General features: G+C 54.9%; 2 protein-coding genes across 4 annotated transcripts; both read left to right on the top strand.

The window, feature by feature from the left end:
- Positions 1 to 1101: 1101 nt before the first annotated feature.
- RPS19 (ribosomal protein S19) lies at positions 1102 to 9097 on the top strand. 2 transcript variants are annotated; one of them, XM_069550942.1, is made up of 6 exons: positions 1102 to 1637; positions 2113 to 2183; positions 2433 to 2533; positions 7421 to 7604; positions 8123 to 8177; positions 9027 to 9097. In XM_069550942.1, the coding sequence occupies exons 2-6, from the start codon at positions 2113 to 2115 to the stop codon at positions 9051 to 9053; spliced, it is 438 nt and encodes a 145-aa protein (XP_069407043.1). In that variant the 5' UTR covers positions 1102 to 1637; the 3' UTR covers positions 9054 to 9097. The 2 variants fall into 2 exon arrangements, with proteins under 2 accessions (XP_069407043.1, XP_069407044.1); XM_069550943.1 differs by having other exon boundaries at positions 1609 to 1825.
- Positions 9098 to 15756: 6659 nt separating this feature from the next.
- Positions 15757 to 19634, top strand: CD79A (CD79a molecule). 2 transcript variants are annotated; one of them, XM_069550939.1, is made up of 5 exons: positions 15757 to 16086; positions 17462 to 17755; positions 17979 to 18097; positions 18987 to 19055; positions 19171 to 19634. In XM_069550939.1, the coding sequence occupies exons 1-5, from the start codon at positions 16011 to 16013 to the stop codon at positions 19282 to 19284; spliced, it is 672 nt and encodes a 223-aa protein (XP_069407040.1). In that variant the 5' UTR covers positions 15757 to 16010; the 3' UTR covers positions 19285 to 19634. The 2 variants fall into 2 exon arrangements, with proteins under 2 accessions (XP_069407040.1, XP_069407041.1); XM_069550940.1 differs by having other exon boundaries at positions 15769 to 16086; positions 17594 to 17755.
- Positions 19635 to 20562: the final 928 nt, after the last annotated feature.

Here is a 20562-nt window from a genome sequence, read left to right as displayed (position 1 = left end):
AACAGAGCTTGCATTCAACTCCTCTCTGGCCACTCAGCATAAATGACTAAACACGTTGTCTTGATTCCTTAGGAATTTTTTTTTTTCCCTACAAAGTTAATGTACTGTAACATGGCTTCTCCCCTCACCACGACATGAACAACTTCCCACCCTCAAACCATTTTTTGAGTTTTTTTCTTTCAAGCAGTTTTTAGGTTCATAGCAAAATTGAGCAGAAAAGTAAGAGCTTCCATATTCCCCTCTCTCCCCAAAGCCTTCCCTCCTATCAGCATCACACATCAGAATAGTACATTTGTTAGAATTGCTGAGTCTACGCTGACACATAGTAGTTTACATTACGATTCATATTTCAATATTTTCTCCTCGCAGCAAGTCAGCAACTTCATCAAACCACAGGTGTGTCCTCTGTGTTCTTGGACTTTAGCCGAATTAATCTAGATAATGCATGTAACACACTATACATGTTTACCTGTTCTTTGCAGAGTGAAAGTGAAGACGCTCAGTCGTGTCCGACTCTTTGGGACCCCATGACCTGTAGCCTACCAGGCTCCTCTGTCCGTGGGATTTTCCAGGCAACAGTCCTGGAGTGGATTGCCATTCCCTTTTCCAGAGGATCTTCCCAACCCAGGGCTCGAACCCGGGTCTCCCGCATTGTAGACAGACGCTTTACCATCTGAACCACCAGGGAAACCTACTCTTTGCAGAGTAGGCACGCAAAAAACATTTGCCGACAGAATTAGTATGTGTGCACTTTGTCTGAAGGGGGGCTTCCCAGGTAAAGAATCTGCCTGCAATGCGGGAGGCCTGGGGTTTGATCCCTGGGTTGGGAAGATCCCCTGGAGGAGGGCATGGCAACCCACTCCCCTATTCTCGGCTGGAGAATCCCCATGGGCAGAGGAGCCTGGTGGGATACAGTCCATGGGGTCACAAACAGTCTGACAGGACTGAGTGACTAAGCACATACACATGTCCGAAGAGACTCGGGCCTTAGGAAGCAGAGCTGAACTTCGAAGGTCCCGCCTCTGCTTCTCTGTTCCTGCCCTTTTCTGCTCCCCGCCTCCAGGGCCATGGTGAAGCAATTTCCGCCCTAAAAAGGGTGGGGCTTCCGTCTCCTGCTCTCGCTAGTACTGCTGGTCGAGAAAGGGCAGGCTGGCCGCAATTCTTCCGTGTCCTTCCTCTGGGCTCCCGGTCACAGTTCCGCCCTTACTAGCCCCACCTTCGGCCAGAAAAGCCACTTCCACTGAGAAAAAGGGGTCGTCCCTCTGGAGGCGCCGGTCTATTTCCTGCCTAGCCAGCTTCCCCGTAACTTCCGCCAGGAGATACAGCCTCTGCCGCTATTCGTTCCATCCACGATTGAGGCAAACGAAGCTAGATTCCCTCCTGCTCGAGATTAGAGCTCCTCACTCTGTCTCGCTGCAGGAGAAAGAAGAGCGAGGAGAAAAGCCTCCGCCCTCCCACCCAACCCGCCCACGTCCGCGGAGGTGAAGCCGCCTTTGCCCTGAGAGAGGTGGAGCCACCTTTATTGTAAACCCCTTCTCGCGAGCTCTTGGAACTCTCGCGATAACCGACGCCCGACTTGTGCGCCCGGGAAACCCCGTTGCTCCCTTTCCCCTTGCTGGCAGCGCGGAGGCCGCACGGTAAGAAGAGTGCTCCGGGACGACTCGGGCGCGGGGAGTCGGGGCTCGGTTTCCGAGCCCGAGGCACGTGCCTGGGGGCTCCGGGGCACCGGCGTGGGGCCGCCCCGCCCCCTAGAGCCGCGGCCACGTGCGAGCGACAGGCCCGGACATGTCTGACCCGCGCGGTCCGGGAACCGCGGCTGGGCCAGGTGGACACCCGGGAAAGCGAGGGCGGGGTAGGGGGCAGAATCGGGGGTTGGCGACGTACAGCGTCTTGACAAACGGGGTCAGGCAGTGTTACTGCGCCCCAGAGAGACTGTGGTCGTCGGTAAGCTCTGTAAGACCCGCAGGCGCCGGGGCCTCTAAAGCGGGGAATTGCAGTAAGGCCTTCGGAAAGGAAAGCGAGTGCGGCGGCTACGTCGCCGTAGGGCTGGGCCCCGACCGTTGGCAGTCTTCTCTATCCATTCTGTGTTCTCATGCTCGACTTTGCCCGCAGATGCCTGGAGTTACTGTAAAAGACGTGAACCAGCAGGAGTTCGTCAGAGCTCTGGCAGCCTTCCTCAAAAAGTGAGTGTGGGGACTGGGTGGGGGCTCTGGGCCCGCGGGCTTTCTTTTCCTGGCTGGAGAGGCTTGTTGGAGGTTAGTGTGGAGTCCACTCTTTCTGCATGAGGCCTGGGTTGTGTTTGAGTTTGAGTGTTTTTCCTCTTCTCGGGCACATTGGGCTCCTAGTGATGTACACTTGTGCTGACAGAAGGGAATTGGGATAGAGTTCGTGGAGGCTCCTGAATTGTGCCTTTCTGGCTGTCCTGGTCCCAGGTCCGGGAAGCTGAAAGTCCCTGAATGGGTGGACACCGTCAAGCTGGCCAAGCATAAGGAACTTGCTCCCTACGATGAGAACTGGTTCTACACGCGAGCTGGTGAGGAACTGGGGCGTTTGGATGGGGAGTGGAGGGCTGGGTGTCCCCTTTGTGAGTTCTTACTTGTTCCCCAGAAATTCCAAGAGAAATACTTGACTCTGTCAATTGTGTGCTTTGTGTGATGTAAGGTAATTTTGTGTTGTGATATTTGTTCATTTGTAAGCGATTTTACGTTAGGACCCTTGCTTTCCTTGGAGCCTGGAGGGAATCCCAGGGACAATGAGTAAAGTGTTCATCTTTTGCCTAGAGGAAGTTCGTTTTCTAGAGGGTCGTTGGGCTTTCAATGGTTTTTTTCCTGTTTTCATTCAGGTCATCACACTAGCACCTATCTCCTCTTTAACAAGATGTTCATAACAAAGGCTTGGAAATGTGACCCAGTTATTCTAAATCTTGACAAGTACTGAGAAGAAAACGTTATGGTCACCCTGTACCAGCTGCTTCTCTTACCTTTTTATTAATCCTTCAGTAAGGACTGACTTAAGTATAGTTCCTGACTGCACAGCGTTAGTACTGTCTTATCTATCTTTTCAATGATTGAAGTTTCTCCAAGCAGTCACCCCCATGAAGCTTACCTTGGGAGTGGGGCATGGGGTTCAGCCCTGGATTGTGCCAAGGCAGCAGCCTCTGCACAGGCCTTCACTGCGGGCTCCCAGCCTCTCCACTCTCAAGCCTTCCTCCTCTGTGCAGTGGGTTCTGTCCTGACCACAGCTTGTCTCCATGTGGAAAGTAGGTGGGAAGCAGCGTTTAGAAGTTGACAAAACTCCAGCATGACTTTGAGAAGAGTTGGTCTTGGTCAGGTTGCCCAGTACCTCAGAACATGAAGTGTTTTGTAGTCTGAGCCCTGATGACTGTGAGGTGAGTGGGGTGGGTAGCTTATCCACCTACTCACTTCAGTGTTTTTAGAAAGAATGATGGGGAGTGGGACAGGGTGGACAAGACCACCACTGCCACCCCATCCACCCGGCTTGGGAAGCAAGGTTTGTATGGTCCTGACTGTTCTTTTGTGATGTCCAAAATTTGGAGAAAGACTAGAAGTTTTTCTCATTTCGTGGGTGAGTGTGCGTGTGCTATGTAATCTGTACTTTACAGAAATCTCCCATATAGGGCTGGTGATAGCCGATTCGCTGTTGAGTCAGATTGGTTAAGACATGAGGTGTGCCTGCTCCTGAGACCACAACCCACTGGGCCTTGTCATCGCTTGGGGAGTTGGTGGTGGGCAGCTGTCTTCCCTTGGCTGCATTCTGTACTTTGCGTTTCTAGGTGCGGGAGGTGGGAGTTGGGGGAAGGGCATGGGTAATGCACACCTGGTTGAGCCTGCTGGTCAGCTCCGCAGTTGCTGTGGCCCCTTTCTGTCCGGTGCACCTTCCCTAACACCTCACGCTGGGTGTGCGTCCTGCCCTGCTGGTCTCCCTCTGGATTTCCAGAACCCCCTTTTGACTGGACTTTCCCAGCTGCCCTAGTGGCACAGATAGCGGTTCTAGACCAAGGTTTGTTGGGGCGCAGACACGGTTATTCATTTACAGTCACAGTAGAGGCCAGGGTTGGAGCTATGACAGACTCCTTAACAGGACCCTTAACAGGAAAAGTTTGCCAACCTCTATTGAAATCTGGAGTGCTCCCACTGAGTTTGTTTAGTTCATACTCTGGAGGAGGAGAATCATGCAAGATAACTTGTCTGCCCAGGAGGAGACTGAGGTACTGACAGATGAAGGCCCTGGGAGGGTGTGGCAGGTTGATCTCAGGTGTAGATTACAGGGGCAGGGTGGGTGACAGGGTGCTCTGGAAGAGGTGCGGTTATCTGTAGGGATGAATCGCCTCCAGGCAGTGGTGGTGGGGGGAGTGTGTGAGGGATGAGGTGTGGAGATGAACCGTTTCAGGAGAGCAGGGACCTCTGAGGGGAGGAGCGGGGTCAGGGGAGACACTAAGGGCTTTGAATGGGGCGCTGCATTGTGGCCTGGGTAGACTTGAGTGCTCAGATGGGCCTGCTTGAGAGGGAGGTAAGAATACGGTGTGTGTCTGGCAGTGAGTGAGCCACTGCTGGATGGGGCATCTGAATCCCTTCTCCCCACCACCACCCCCCCCCCCATGCCATACAGCTTGCAAAATCTTCGTTCACTGACTGTGGATTGAACCCAGGCTCTGGGCGGTGAAAGCACAGAGTCTAACCCCTGGACTGCCAGAGAATTCCCACTGAATGCATTTCATTGGAAGGTGGAGGCCAGTCCCAGTCTGAGCGGTTTCCTTTTCCCGTCCTACGATTCAGTGGGTCAGGATGGAGCCATGAGCGGGAACTTAACACGGGCTGTTGGTTTGCTAGGCTGTGAAGACTTGTTTGGTCTGCCATTTGCCAAGTGGAGTGTGACCTGCCCCCTCATCCACTTTGGGGACCAACAGGACACCTAGCGGGGTGTGGGGTGCTGCGTGGCCCTTCCTCTACAGTTTGAGGTAGGAGTGACTCGTCATCCACATCTCCCTTGAGGGAGCAGAAGAACGCCTTGGAGGGGCTGAAGGGAAGCCATTTGCGGCAGCCCCTCGTTCACTGAGGCCGTCATAAACACCGCTGGGGTGGCCTGGGTTTGCGCCCTTACAGCTCTACTTCAGGAGGAGGGGCTGGGGCCTCGGCCTAGGTCTGAAGGGCTGCAGAGAGGAGGTAAAAGGGGTCAGTGTTTCTGTAGAACTGAATATTTTGACTGTTAATTCCAATTTGTGAAGTTAAGACTTGCTGTCCCTTGTAACAGGGTCAGGAAAAGAATCTGCATGAACTGCTGTGATGGGGGGCCCCTGGTACCTGCCACACCAGATGGTCGGGGGGAGGGGGCCATTGCCTTGCCACTTGGCTTATGGGACTTAGTTTCTCAACCAGGGGTCGAACACAGGCCCTTGGCAGTGAGGAAGCAGCATCCTAACCGCTAGACCACCAGGGATGCCCCCCGCACCTGGTAGTTGTAGTGGTGTTAAGTTGGGCTTTGTTGGAGTTTGTTCTCTGCCTTTTGCTGCTGGGACTGGAGTAAGTTGTCCCCATGAGTACTGTGCCACTGACCACTAGACATGGGTGGGCTCTGTCACGGCTGACATGGAGCCATGTTGGGGTTCAAACCCCAGCTACCAGGCGGCTCACCCCTTTCCGTGGTGAGATTGGGGCTCTCCTGGTTCAGCAAAATTCACGTCTAGTGTGCAGCCTCTTCGGGTGTTGGTGAAATCAGGGGTGTTCGTCTTAACCCTTCTGTGGGGCTCTCATTCCTTCCACAGCCCAAGTGGAGAGCGGATCTCCACGTGGAACCAGGGCATGGCCAGACAGGTTGGGGAGGGGAGGTGGCCACTGGGCATTTGCACTGGTCTTGAAGGCCATTTCTCCATGAGGTTACTCCCCTGGCAGAAAGGTTGTTGAGGGAAGGGGGTGTTTTATAAGAGGGGAGTCTTTTGATCCTGGCAGTGGGTAGGCTGCTTGATGGCCTGGAAGAGGGCCAGAGCCCTGGTATAGAGGATGGCGTGGCTTCCCTGGTGGCTCAGACAGTAGAGAATCTGCCTGCAATGCGGGAGACCTGGGTTCAGTCCCTGGGTTGGGAAGATCCCCTGGAGAAGGAAATGGCAACCCACTCCGGTACTCTTGCCTGGAGAATCCCAAGGACGAAGGAGCCTGGTAGGCTGCAGTCCACGGGGTCGCAAAGAGTCGGACACGACTGAGCGACTTCACTGGCACCTACAGGCAGGTGGTCACAGTGCAAATCATGGGGACAGAACCAAGGAGAGTGATGTAAAGGAAGCAGGACCAGAGGCAGTGACGCCAGGGAGAGGCTGCTCAGTGGTCCTGGGGGAGCGGCGGGAGTTAGTGCTCCGTGATAGGCCCCTGTGGCCTGTGTCCGTATCTGGAGGCAGGCCGACAGTGGGCTGTGTGCAGGAACTGCCCTGGGAGGGGCAGCTGGAGGTGAGGAGGAACCCACCCCCAACCCTGGCTCTTGACAGGAGGGTCGTGGACATGGCCCAGTGCCCTGTGACTCTTGGCAGCAAGTCATTATTGAGAGAATAACTTCTGACTCATCTTCAGGACCAGGGAGAATCTTAATGTGTGGGGAACTGAAGAGTCCCTACCTTTGAGCTTTCAGCCAGGTGGGGCCAGCATCTGGGCCCCAGCTCTTTCAAACCTCAGTCGCTCCCTGAAGTAGAAAACCAGAACCATCTATCGGGCTGTCTGTCTCTCCAGAGCGGCCACACTATCAGGCTGGCTCCTGAGGCCATCTTACTACTCACAGGAGAGAGCGTAAAAGCAGGTGGCACAGGGCCTGGCAGGCCAGTGTTCCAGTTGAACAGGAGAAATTTCCAAGGAGACTGGCCAGGGGACTTGCCCGAGCCAGTCTAGGGACCAGAAACCTCAGCCCACAGAGCAGGTTGACATACTTTCTAGGTTGGGATTGTCCACGGCGTTAGGATGTCACCACCGCTGCCACTGGGAACCCGAGCTCTTCAGGGCAGCCCTGGGACGGCAATGGGGCAATCATAAGGTCCTTTCTGCAACTCTCCAGCCCTACGGAGCTCCCAAAGAGCTGTTTGTGGACAGCCATGGTTCAGACGTTTTCTGGGCTCCATTCGTGAAACCTCAGGTCCACCTCACCACTCGGCTGGGGCAGTAGCAGCCAAGACAGTTCCAAGGGCAGCAGGAAATGCCCGGTTGTGTGGCTGCGGCAGCCCCTCCACTGCCAGCCCCCCAGGCTCCTGAGCCAGGGGCAGTGGAGCCTCGTGTGCGTTCTCCTGTTCTCATTTCCCCAACTGTAAGACGGGGAGACTCTGCTCCCTGTGGAATTCAGTGTATGACCCTGAGCAAGGCCCTTTCCTGTGGGCTTCTGTGCCTTCTGTGGAAGGGTTCTCAAGCCTCCCTTCCCTCCCACCCAGCTTCCACAGCACGGCACCTGTACCTCCGGGGTGGCGCTGGGGTTGGCTCCATGACCAAAATCTACGGGGGTCGTCAAAGGAACGGCGTCATGCCCAGCCACTTCAGCAGAGGCTCCAAGAGCGTGGCCCGGCGGGTCCTCCAAGCCCTGGAGGGGCTGAAGATGGTGGAAAAGGACCAAGATGGGTAAGCCAGCGAGGGGAAGCTGAGCGCGTGAGGGTGCTTGGGCAGATCCCCAGTGGTGCCTCTGTGGAGGACCACCCCCCTCTGCCCATCAGTGAGGTGTCAGGTGTGTCCTGGCCCTCGGGCAGGCAGGGGGTTCAGAAGAGTGAGCAGCCGAGGGGCCTCGCCCCGACCTCTCTGGCTGACTACTCCAGGCTCCAGGAAGGTAATTTAGCGACTGTCCGCTTTCATTAGCCTGCTCGTTAACTTTTCCCAATTGATTTTTCGGGGCTTTTGATCTATTGCTTGCAGAAACGACACCCCATCAGCTCAGGACGAGGGGGGGTTCCCACTGCAGCCTCCAGCTTGTTAGAATGCAGCCGACTGGGGACCTGAGTGGGACTTGGCTGGCATCGTGAGGTCCTGCGGCCAGGTGCCTCCTTGGGAAGCTTGGCTCGTGTCCAGGAGAGGCCTGGCCGGGACCTGGGATGCTGGTGCGAGTCCATGCTCACCTGGGCCTGCGTGACCCTTCTCCCCCACAGGGGCCGCAAACTGACGCCTCAGGGTCAGAGAGATCTGGACAGAATTGCTGGACAGGTGAGTGGGGGCTTCAGTCACCCCCCGGGGGCCTCGAGCCTGGGTTTTGACAGTTTCCTCCTCTGGAGGGTACAGCCAGGGGAGCGGGGGTGCAGGAGAAAGAACGTTTCTTACAGACTTCCCGTCACGGGGGCTGGGAGACAGGTTGGAATGCGGGGCCCTGGGTGAAGGGAGGCCCGGGCCTGAGTACAGCCAGCTGGTCCTCTTCTGCAGGGCATGTTCCCTCACAGGCCACTCCGCCTCCCCAGGTCAGCCTTCTAGTTGTGACTGCAGGGTTTCTTCCTTACTCCTGATAAGGAGCATCAGGCAGGGTGCCACAGAACCCGGCCTCCATGTGGAGGCCAACTGGCTAGACACCCTGGGCCAGTCTCCCTGTCTGGGGTAATGCTCTCAGCCACTTCACAAGGTGGTGGCGAGGATTCTTGAGCTAGAGCAGCAGGAGCCCCGGGGCCTGGCATGAACCTGTTGTTGGTTTTCTTCTTTGTGTCATTGACTTAGTAAGGGCCCCCTGGGAGCCTTGGACTGGAGTCCCTTAGTTTCTCAGTGTCAGACAAGAGTGGCATATTCAGCCCTCTGGGAGCGGGAGGTGGCCTGGCAGGGGCAGTGCAGGGCCTGGCACCAGCAGCTGTGTGGACTGGATTGATGGACAGAGGTCAGAATCATACTGCAGTGCTCTTGTGAGTCCCAGTTTCTGCTTCTGTAAAAGGGGGAAGTGCCCGAGGCTGTGAGCCTCTGGTGAGATAAATACATAGGAAACCACAAATCAGGAGGCCTGGTGCCCCCTGGTTAGTGAAGCGCCCGAAAACGGCGCCACAGCTGATCGTAACTATTTGTCTATCTTTCCCACAGGTGGCAGCTGCCAACAAGAAGCATTAGAGCAAATGATGCTGGGTTAATAAATTGCCTCGTTCGTAACCCCAGTCTGGGTCTCCTGTTTTGGGGAGTAGGGCAGGAGGACGGAGCGCTTCCCTTCCCTTGTGAAAGAGGCGCCAGGGGCTTCCTGGATGCCTGTGGTACTCAGCAGCCCCCGAAACCTGAGGCCTGGCTTCCAGATTCAAACAGGTTCTACCCTAAGTGGGCAAGGTGCTGGTGCACGACCCAGGGCCTTTGCATCTCCGCAGAGCGAGTCTCAGAAAAAAGAAACTGAAAGTTCAAGCCGTGGCCCTGCTGGAGCAAAGAGGAGGGCCCCTGGGGCTCAAGCGCTGCTTCCCTGGAAGGAAGTGGGCGGGGTGGACAGCCCTGGCGACCCTTTGGTGCCTTCCGCCCGAGGTTTTGACCTCTCCCTCGCGTGCACTTCCTTTCCCTGATCCACATGGGACCCTTCACTTGGGGTCTCTAGCCTGGGCCATGCTATACCCCCTTCAACCGGGGGAAGCTGCGGCATGGGCCCGGCTGGGACCAGGTGTTCAGACCTGCACAGAGGCTGCGGCCTGGGGCCTGCTCTGCTCTGCCCCCTCTGGGTCTCCATGGTGATTGGCTCTTGGCACTGATGGGACCTTCCCTGGTATCTCAGTCAGTAAAGAATGCTTCCCTTGCAGAAGGGAACAGCTATCCACTCCAGTATTACTGCCTGGAGAACTCCATGGACAGAGGAACCTGGTAGGCTATAGTCCATGGGGTCACAAAGAGAGGACACTGAGCAGCTTTGACTAATGGAACAGGAACTACCTGTGGCTGGGCCCCTGGTTGAAGCAGGACACCCTTTTAATCCTAGAGGGAGAAGCCTTGCCACCTTAAAGACCAGGCCCATCTCCGAGCTGGGGAAAGCTAAAATGCTGAGGCTAAACTGGCTAGGCCACAACCCCTGAGGTTCTTCCACCCCCAAGTTACCACTGAGATCAGACCCAGTGTCACACCTGACTTCTGGACTCTAATGACATGGGTTTGCGTTCCACTACTGCCCATAATTGCTACGACCCTGAGCAGCTCTTGTTTGTAAAGCTACTTACTCCTGCCTTAGGGATTCTGGGAGGTTCCCTGTCAGCTCAAAGCAGCATACCTGGTGTACGAAGATGTTCAAAGTGAAAATATCAGACCGCAGAGTCATACACCTTTGGCACTACTGCCACCCAGCTCAAAAGTTGTCAGGGCTGGAAGTTACTGATGTGAACACTGGCCTAGAGCCTACCAGTGTGTTTCTACCCAAGTACTCCAGTTCAGTCACTCTAGTGTCTGAATCCTTGTGACCCCACGGACTGTAGTACTCCAGGCTTCTCTGTCCATCACCAACTCCTGGAGCTTAAACTTGTCCATCATGTAGCTGGTGCCATTCAGCCATCTCATACTCTTGTCTCTGCCTTCAGTCTTTCCCAGCATTGGTCTTTTCCAATGAGTCGGTTCTTTGCATCAGGTGGCCAAAGTAATTGAGTTTTAGCTTCAGCATCAGTCCTTCCAATGAATAGTCAGGACTGATTCACTTTTAGGATGCACTGGTTGGATCTCCTTGCAGTCCAAGGGACTCCGAAGAGACTCCTCCAACACCAGAGTTCAAAGGTGTCAATTCAGCACGCAGCATTCTTTTTGGTCCAACTCAGATTCATACATGACTCCTGGAAAGAAACCATAGCTTTGCCTAGACAGACCTTTGTTGGTAAAGTAATGTCTCTGCTTTTTAACATGCTGTCTAGGTTGGTCATAGCTTTTCTCCCAAGGAGCAAGCGTTTTTTGATTTCCTGGCTGTAGTCACCATCTGCAGTGATTGTGGAGCCCAAGAAAGTCTGCCAGTGTTTCCATCGTTTCCCCATCTATTTGCCATGAAGTGATGGGGCCATATGCCATGATCTTTTCTGAATGTTGAGTTTTAAGCCAGTTTTCACTCTTTCATCAAGAGGCTCTTTAGTACTTCTTCCCTTTCGGCCATAAGGGTGCGTCATCTGTGTATCTAAGGTTACTGATATTTCTCCCAGCTGGAATCTTGATTCCAGCTTGTGCTTCAGCAAGCCAGGCATTTCGCATGGTGCACTCTGAATATAAGTTAAATAAGCAGGGTGACAATATACAGCCTTGACATACTCCTTTCCCGATTTGGAACCAGTCTGATGTTCCATGTCGAGTTCTAACTTGCTTCTTGGCCTGCATACAGATTTCTCAGGGACTTTCCTTGTGACTCAGCTGGTAAACAATCTGCCTGCAATGTGGGAGACCTGGGTTCGATTCCTGGGTTGGGAAGATCCCCTGGAGAAGGGAAAGGCTACCCACTCCAGTATTCTGGCCTGGAGAACCCCATGGACTGTATAATCCATGGGGTTGCAAAGAGTCAGGCACGACTGAGAGACTGAAGTACTAGAAGTGCTGTATAACCACATCACTTAATACTTTTGTGAAGTAGGTGCCCAAACGCACCCACTGTTTCAGTTCAGTTCAGCCGCTCAGTTGTGTCCGACTCTCCGACCCCATGAACTGCATCACACCAGGCCATCCATCACCAACCCCTGGAGTCCACCCAAACCCATGTCCATTGAGTTGGTGATGCCATCCAACAATCTCATCCTCTGTCGTCCCCTTCTCCTGCCCTCAATCTTTCCCAGCATCAGGGTCTTTTCAAATGAGTCAGCTCTTCACATCAGGTAGCCAAAGTGTTGGAGTTTCAGCTTCAACATCGTTTGGAGATGGGAAAAAGAAGTCACAGGATGCGTGATTTTCCTCATGACCTACAGCTAGGAGGTGGCAAAGCCGGCATTTGGTAGCTACAGCCAGCTACCTGGGCTGTAGCCCCTGAAGGGCTTAGAAATGAGGAAAATGAGACCCAAAGTGTTACACTCCTGGGCATGGCCTTGAGCCAGTCAGTCCTTGTTTGGGACCTAAGTTTCCTCTTTTGTCGATTGAGAATGAAATTTCCCAGAATCGTCCTGGGGATGCAATGCCAAGCATCTGGTTAGCTTGCCCAGTGCCAGATACCAGGGGTGCTGGGTTAAGTGGGTCGTGGAAGTGCCCAGACAAACCAGCCTGCCTGAGAGGGCCTGCGATGCGGAGGCTGCACCGCTCTGGCCACTGGGGGGCAGTCAAGGGCCTGAAAACCACCTTGGCCAAGAAGGATGCTGAAGGAGGTGAATTCCCAAGGGCTGCAACTGGACCACCCAGGTATCTTCCTACGCGGGAGTCAGAAGGAGGAACTTTAGTACAGAGGGGCTTATAACCCGCTATACAGAGAGGAGCCCAATGGAACAGCTGGGTCCCTGGAGGGAAGCAGGGAGGGTCCGAGGGCCAGAGAAGAGGAAGTGTGTCCTAGGAACCCTGCTCTGTGATATTCTTACAGCCTCACAAGGCAGAGGGGTTGTGCCCAAGTTACAGGAGGAGAAACTGAGGCTCAGATGACCAGAGCTGAGATTCAAACCCAGGAGGTGTGATCTCTTGAGGCCCACGTTCTTCTGTGTGGGTGACATTTGAACTTTTTTTAAATTACAAAAGACTTCAACACGCAGGACAGTATAATAGTGTAACAAGGACCCATGAACCCACTACCCAGCTTAAAAAGTAAAACGACCTAAATCTAAGAGAGACAAAGCCTTCTGTGTACCCTTCCCCCAGAGGGAACCCCCCACCCCTTGCGAGTGGGGTGTCACTCCCCTGCATAGGCTCACCCCTTTCCTGCACACACGTTTCCCTAACAGCACACATTGCGCTGCCTTTTGAAAACAAGTCAGCTGGATCCTGCCACAGTCCATTTCTTCTCATTTTTCTGTTGGTCCTGAGATGCAGCCCTGCTGACAAGTGAAGCTCGGACTCTTCTGCTATGTGCTACTTTATTGACAACCAATACTTTGGCCACCCGATGCGAAGAGCTGACCCATTGGAAAAGCCCCTGATGCTAGGAGAGGAAAGGGATGACAGAGGACGAGAAGGTTGGATGGCATCACCGACTCAATGGACATGAGTTTGAGCAAACTCCAAGAGATGCTGAAGGACAGGGAAGCCTGGCACGCCGCAGTCCATGGGGTCGCAAGGAGTCGGGTACGACTGAGCAACTAAACAACAACAACCAGCAGCCCACTCCAGTATCCTTGCCTGGACAATCCCCGGACAGAGGAGCCTGATGGGCTACCGTCTATGGGGTCGCAAGAGTCAGACACGACTTAGCGACTAAACCACCACCACCATCAGTTCAGTTCAGTTCAGTCACTCAGTCGTGTCCGATGCTGCAACCCCACGCACTGCAGCACACCAGGCCTCCCTGTCCATCACCAACTCCCAGAGTTTACCTAAACTCATGTCCACTGAGTCGGTGATGCCATCCAACCATCTCATCCTCTGTCGTCCCCTTCTCCTCCTGCCCCTAATCTTTCCCAGCATCCAGGTCTTTTCCAATGAGACAGCTCTTCACATCAGGTGGCCAAAGTACTGGAGTTTCAGCTTCAACATCAGTCCTTCCAAAGAACACCCAGGACTGATCTCCTTTAGGATGGACTGGTTGGATCTCCTTGCAGTCCAAGGGACTCTCAAGAGTATTCTCCAGCACCACATTTCGAAAGAGTCAATTCTTCAGCACTCAGCATTCTTTTTGGTCCAACTCTCACATCCATACATGACCACTGGAAAAACCACAACCTTGACTAGACACACCTTTGTTGGCAAGGTAATGTCTCTGCTTTTTAATATGCTGCCTAGGTTGGTCATAACTTTTTTTCCAAGGAGTAGGCATCTTAATTTCCTGGCTGCAGTCACCATCTGCAGTGATTTTGGAGCCCCCCCAAAACAAAGTCAGCCACTGTTTCCATTGTTTCCCCATCTGTTTGCCATGAAGTGATGGGACCGCATGTCATGATCTTACTTTTCTGAATGTTGAGTTTTAAGCCAACTTTTTCACTCTCCTCTTTCACTTTCATCAAGAGGCTCTTTAGTTCTTCTTCACTTTCTGCTATAAGGGTGGTGTCATCTGCATATCTGAGGTTATTGATATTTCTCCTGGCAATCTTGATTCCAGCGTGTGCTTCATCCAGCCGATTTTTTAATTTGGGGGGATGCTTGGGCTCTGCATATAAGTTAAATAAGCAGGGTGACAATATACAGCCTTGACAAACTCCTTACCATAGCTCAATGTATACATTCATTCTCCTATAAAGGAATTTCTCATGTTTCCCAGTTTCGGCTGCCAAAAATCTCCCTGCCATGAATTTCTTCCTAGGTGTCCCCTTAGTGTGTATGTCTTATATGTGTGTGCACATGTGTGACATGGTCCCCTAACAGCTCACAAACATCTCAACAACTTCATATCATTCCACTCCCCCACCCCTCAGGCTTCATTTTCCTCCCACTTGACCTAAAATGATGTTCAAAGGAACCTGGGCACACGTAAGTGACTTGGAATCCCTGCTCCGCCACCAGAGTGTAACACTGGGCAAGTGGCAGATGGCGCCCCCTCTGTGATGGCCTCAGTTTCCCCCCTTTAAATTGGTGGGGGGTGGGGGCGGTAAGTGGCTGAAATGAAAGAACACCAGGAAAGAGCCCACTGTGGCCCCTGGATGTCAGGAATATCATCTTAAGTCACAGCACCAGGGAGATATTTTCATCCTCATCTCTTGGATTAAAAATGCTGAACCTCAGGGACTTCCCTGGTGGTCCAGTGGCTAAGACTCCATGCTCCCAATGCAGGAGGCCCGGGTTCAATCCCTGATCAGGGAACTAGAACCCACATGCCACAACTTACGAGAGTTCACGTGTCGCAATTAAGACCCTGCGCTGCCACATAAAATGATACATATATATTTTTTAAAATGCCGAACCTCAGAAAGGAAAGCCATCACGCAGGCACAGAGTTGGTGAGCCTGCCTCATTTATTCCTCTTGTGTGTATGTTAGTCGCTCAGTCGTGTCTGACTCTTTGCGACCCCGTGGACTATAGCCCACCAGGCCCCTCTGTCCATGGACTTCTCCAGGCAAGAATACTGGAATGAGTAGCCATTCCCTTCTCCAGGGGTTCTTCCCGCATCTCCTTATATGTGTGTGTGCATGGGATTGAACCCTTGTCTCCTGCATTGGCAGGTGGATTCTTTACCACTGAGCCACCAGGGAAACCCTTATTCCTCATAAGCATTAATAATAAGCAACCTCTACTGAGCACCCATCCACGTGCCGGGGTCCTGTGTTCAGCGCTGTGCATGTACAACCTCTTTTGTTGGAGAAATTCTCTTTTCCAACCCCAAGAAGGGAGGACACAGAGGCTTAGGGACTCCCCATGCTCCAATGGTTAAGAAGCCACCCTGCAAGGCAGGGGACGTGGGTTTGAGCCCTGGTCAGGAAACTAAGATCCCGCGTGCCATAAGGCAATAAGCCCATGGCCACAACTAGAGAATCTGTGTGCCCCAACGAAAGATCCCGCATGACACAGCAAAGATCTCATATGCTGCGACTAAGACCCAATGCAACCAAATAAATTAATAAGTATCTAAAAAAAAGAAGTGAGGACACAGGCTCGGAGAGGGGACAAGTTTTGCCCGAGGCCAATGAGAGGCAAAGACCAAGCTTGGAACCACCACCACCCTTGACTGCCTGTGTGCAGCAGGCCCCCCAAACCCTGGCTCCCTCGAGCAGGGCGGGTTTCCTTTCCAGTGACGAGCCAGGCCTTGAACCAATCTCTTCCCCCCACCCAAGCAGCCTCCTCTCAGGGGAGTTGTGGTGGCCACAGGTGCAAGAAGTGGTTCCTCTCCACTCACGGCCTGAAGCCTCCCCCACCAGGGGCTTCCCCCTCGCCCGCCAGCCAAAGGGCCCAGCAGTGGGGCCAGTGAAGCCCGTCTCCGCAGGGCCGGGCAGGAAGTGGGGCGGGGTTTGGGGCTCAGCGAGGTGGGATCTGGTACCCCAGGACTGCTGCAACCCAGACTAACCAACCCACTGGGAGAAGATGCCTGAGGGTCCCCAAGCCCTGCAAAGCTCACCTGCCACCATCTTTCTCCTCCTGATCTCCGCTGCTGGCCTGGGTATGTGGTTAGCAGGCAGGTGCTGGGGGAGGCGGTAGTGGGAACTGGGAGACTGTTGAGAGGGGCCCCAGGCAGAGGGGGAGGGAGAGGAGCTGGCAGGAGGCAGGCTAGAAAAGACCCTGTAGAAACTGCATCTGTCTGCTTGATTGTCTCAAACAGGCCGGTGGGAGGCTGGAGGGGGCTCAGCGAAGTTGAAGGTGCGTCCTGGCCCGGTGGAGGGAGGCAGGGGCAGGAGACACCTTCCCCAGCCGCTCATCCCCCCTGATCAAAATAAGGAACTAAGGTTGCCCTTGACTGACTGAGCTCCAGAGCTGGGGGCAGGGAGGGGACGGTGGTGGGTAGCAGTCAGCTTCAAGGGGGAGAAAAATCTTTCTCCTTTTCTGCCTTGAATCCTAGTCTTCACCCCCTACTTAGGGAACCCCCTTCTCAGTGCTGGGGGAGCAAGTGACCTTCCCCCTTGCCCTCCCACACAATGCCAGCTGGCAGGGCTGTGACCACCCTGTTTGACCAAGGAGTTGAGAGAGGCATCCAGTCACCCCAAATTTGCACTGGGAGCTGAGATTGGAGTGACTCCTCAGGTTGCTGTCTCTTGCCCCACTTCTTCCTTCTTTTCTCTTCCCCACCTCTCCCCTCCTCCCTCCAAAAGAGGCAGAGCCAGCCATGCGGACTGGCCCAGGAGGAGGGGCACAGAACTGGGCCTTCCCCCGTGCCTGGGCCGCCCCATCTCCTTCGACCCAGCTGAGGCCCTCCCAGCCCTAACCAGCCAGCTCAGCCCAGTCCCTGACCTCACCCCTGGCCCCCAGCATGACACAAGCAAGCCAAGGAGAATGAGGGCCGGACCCAGGGTCACAGGGCAGGGCAGGCTCACAAACTGGCAAGAAGAGGCCCAGGGCCAAGGGACGCCTGCTGCTGTGGGTCGCAGCTGGCCCACTGGTAGAATGGGTTATGACAGAACCGATTTCTATGGGTTCTGTGATAATTATACAAAGTAAAGTGCCAGTGTGGAGCCAGGCAGGGGCTGGGTGAGAAAATAATCCAGGAGGGCCTTCAGGAGGAGGTGATGCCCAAACTGATTTTGTAAGGAGCTTCCTGGCCTGGGGCACTGCTAGTCCTAGGGAACTGCCTATTCAAGTGCCAGCGAGCTCAGAGGGGGTGGAAGCACAGAGCAGGGGGCAGAGGGAGGAGGTGGCTCTGGAGGGGCAAGTGGGGACACCTCCCAGCCCCCCCTCCACTCTGGGTGTGTCACTCACACTTCCCCACACCCCACCTCACATACACATACACACACGCAGCCAGGAGCCCTGCAGCTACCAGGGGCCGCGCTGGGTCAGTGTCCCCGTTGGCTGTCTCCAACCCGCCTGCCTCCTCTCTGCAGGCCCCGGGTGCCAGGCCCTGTGGGTGGAGTGGGGCCCACCCTCGGTGACGGTGAGCGTGGGGGAGGAGGTGCGCCTCCAGTGCATACACAACGGCAGCAACACCAACGTCACGTGGTGGCGCGTCCCCCAAGGCAACTCCTCATGGCCCCCTGTGATGCATCGCGGGAGCCTGGGTGCCGGGGGCGAGCTGATCTTCAAGCAAGTGAACAAGAGCCACAGGGGCATGTATAGGTGCGAAGTCAGTGACGGCAAGAAGATACAGCGCTCCTGCGGGACGTACCTCCGCGTGCGAGGTGAGTGTCCATCCCGTCCATCCGTCGGGAAGGCGGGATGGAGCCCGTGCCGGCATCGCCTGCATCTCGGGCATCCTGGGTCTCCGGCTCTCACGCAGCGGCCAGTCTTCTCACCTGCAAAGCGGGAGCGGCTTCCAGGGTCTTGGGCCTCGCTGGAGGGGGCGTGGCCTAGGGGCGTGGCCAGCGGCAAGGTGGGGCTCTGAGCCGTATTCCCTCCTCACAGAGCCGCTCCCCAGGCCCTTCCTGGACATGGGGGAGGGCACCAAGAACAACATCATCACCGCTGAGGGCATCATCCTCCTCATCTGCGCCGTGGTGCCTGGAACGCTGCTGCTCTTCCGGGTGAGCCCGCCCCCCAGGCCCACCCCGCGGGAACTAGCGGACCCCCAAGAGTCCCTCCCGCCTAGAACTTGGCAGAATGGCAGCGCCCACCTCCCAGGCGCCGAGGGCCTAAAAATTTAATAGAATGAACGCATTCAAACTGTGCTGGGACCAGAGGGGCGTCCTTGCTTAGTCTCCCCTCAGGGTTGTCTTCACCTCTGGCCCCAGGGATGCCTCACTGGTCCCTCTATCCAGGAGGGCTGTACCCTTCAGATGTAACCCAGGACGGGGAAGATGGGAGCTGGTGTCATCCCGGATGTCTGACCCCCACCGGCGTCTCTGGCATGCCTGTGGGCTCAGCCGCTAAGCGGTGTGAACGGTTCTTTTGCGCCCCGTGGCCTGTAGCCCGCCAGGCTCCTCTGTCCATGGGATTTCCTAGGCAAGAATACCTGAGCTTCCACAGTGGCTCAGCAGTAAAAGAATCCACCTGCAATGCAGGAGACGTGGGTTCCATCCTTAGGTCGGGAAGATCCCCTGGAGAAGGGAATGGCAACCCACTCCAGTATTCTTGCCTGGAGAGTCCCATGGACAGAGCCTGGCGGGCTACCGGCCACAGGATCGCAAAAAATGTCAGACACAACCGAGCGACTAAAACAACAACAAATGCTCTTTAGGCCACAAGACAACTATAGCCACTTAGTATTATTGCTCTCACTATTTGTGGGGAAGAATAGGCAGTGGGGACAATCAAAAGGACACTGGCTTGGACCCAGAGTGACCCGCCACTTACAGGATATGTGACTCTGGGCATGTCCCTCAACTCCTCCTGGCCTCCACGAGGGTCTGAAAACACGATCTCTATCTGCCCGCCCTCCGCCCCCACTCACTGAGGCTCCCCATCCCACAACAGAAACGATGGCAGAACATGAAATTCGGGGCTGATATCCAGGATGACTACGAAGACGAAAATCTCTACGAGGTGAGTGGAAGGTGGGGGCAGGTCTGCGGGGTGGGGTGGGGTTCTCCTAGGGCTCCTCCTTGAGGCTGGTTGGGGGCCTCTGGCACTGATGCCCACCACCTTGTCTCCGCCCCAGGGCCTGAACCTAGATGACTGCTCCATGTATGAGGACATCTCCCGGGGCCTCCAGGGCACCTACCAGGATGTGGGCAGCCTCCACATCGGAGATGCTCAGCTGGAGAAGCCGTGACCCTGCCAGGCTGACCCGCCATGCACCCAACCCGTGTTTCACCCTACTTCCCCCCGAAGCTGCTCTCTTTTCACAATCTTTCCTGGGAGTGTCCCGATTCAACTTCCCCCCGGGACTGTCCACTCTTCTTCCCTCTAGGTCATCCTCGTCCTCATCCCCTCCACACACCCTAACTCGATCCTCCCCTACTGCCTTCCCCCGGCTTCCCCCACCGACCCACCTACCCAGCGGGTAATGAGCCCTTAATCACTGCCTCTAGGGGAGCTGAACATAGCAGCCTCCTTAGTGTCACCTCCCCGCTGCCTGCTCTGTCACGGCCACTTAGTGATAATAAATCCTTCCCAACGGCAGACCTTCGCAGGAGTCATGGATCTCATGGGGACCATTCCCCTTCCTTTTCTGAAACCAAGAAATCCAGGACCTCAGCCCCCTCCTCCCCCAGCCCCTGCCCACTCCCCACACCTGGGACCAGGTAGCCAGTCTTGGCCATCCCCTGAAAAAACAAGTAGTGTCTTGGGAAGGGTCCTACCCCAGGCTCTGTGCCTGAGCAGAGGAGGACACAGGGGGGGTCCCAGGTAACTGGTTATATTCATTTATGTGCATCTAAGTCGCCAAAACACAGTGGAGTGTCTGCTGGGACTGGTACCAAATCCTGACCATAGCCACACCTGTTCTCTGCAAGTGGACTTGTAAAACTGGGATTTGGAGAGCTTGTGGCAGTAAATTGGGGATAGTGGGAAGACCTGGAGGGGATGACAGAGAAGGACAGAGGTACAGTGTGTCTGAGCTAGAGGGGAGGGAAACTGAGACAGAGATAAGGATGGAGAGACAGAGTGAGTGAACTGAGACACCGGGGAGACAGGGCATCAGAGACAGATGCCAGGAAGAGACAAAAAGGCAAGAAGGGTCCACTGAAAATGGACATGGAGAGGCTGACCCCTGAGACTCTAGGAAAAGCAACAGATGGGGAAATGACTGATGGTGATGCAGAAAGATCCAGACCCAGCGATGGGGAGAGAAGCCTCTGAGACAGAAAGTGACAAAGAGTTGAAAAGACAGCAGGGAGAAGCAGAGGCCCGGGAGCAAGAGGGAAAGACCTCAACGGAGCAAGAGAGTCAGAGACAGAGGCAAAGAGAAGAACACGGACAGAAACACACAGAAGCAAAAACAGAGACCAAGAGACACACAGAGACTCAGAGCAGGGGCGGCCCCACGCAGGTGGGGACGACGCAGGGCCCCCAGCCTCGTCAGGGAGGTGATGGCCGACGTCAGGCAGAT

Source organism: Ovis canadensis, chromosome 14, assembly GCF_042477335.2.
Source record: "Ovis canadensis isolate MfBH-ARS-UI-01 breed Bighorn chromosome 14, ARS-UI_OviCan_v2, whole genome shotgun sequence".
Classification (NCBI taxonomy): Eukaryota; Metazoa; Chordata; class Mammalia; order Artiodactyla; family Bovidae; genus Ovis; species Ovis canadensis.
Note: the sequence above shows the minus strand (reverse complement) of the source record. Positions and strands in the feature narration are given on the sequence as shown.

Coding starts and splice junctions, on each gene's coding strand:
- RPS19 (XM_069550942.1), top strand. CDS start 2,113: ATGCCTGGAGTTACTGTAAAAGACGTGAACCAGCAGGAGTTCGTCAGA. Junction 2,184..2,432: donor CTGGCAGCCTTCCTCAAAAA/GTGAGTGTGGGG, acceptor TCCTGGTCCCAG/GTCCGGGAAGCTGAAAGTCC. Junction 2,534..7,420: donor CTGGTTCTACACGCGAGCTG/GTGAGGAACTGG, acceptor CCTCCCACCCAG/CTTCCACAGCACGGCACCTG.
- CD79A (XM_069550939.1), top strand. CDS start 16,011: ATGCCTGAGGGTCCCCAAGCCCTGCAAAGCTCACCTGCCACCATCTTT. Junction 16,087..17,461: donor GATCTCCGCTGCTGGCCTGG/GTATGTGGTTAG, acceptor TCCTCTCTGCAG/GCCCCGGGTGCCAGGCCCTG. Junction 19,056..19,170: donor AAGACGAAAATCTCTACGAG/GTGAGTGGAAGG, acceptor TCTCCGCCCCAG/GGCCTGAACCTAGATGACTG.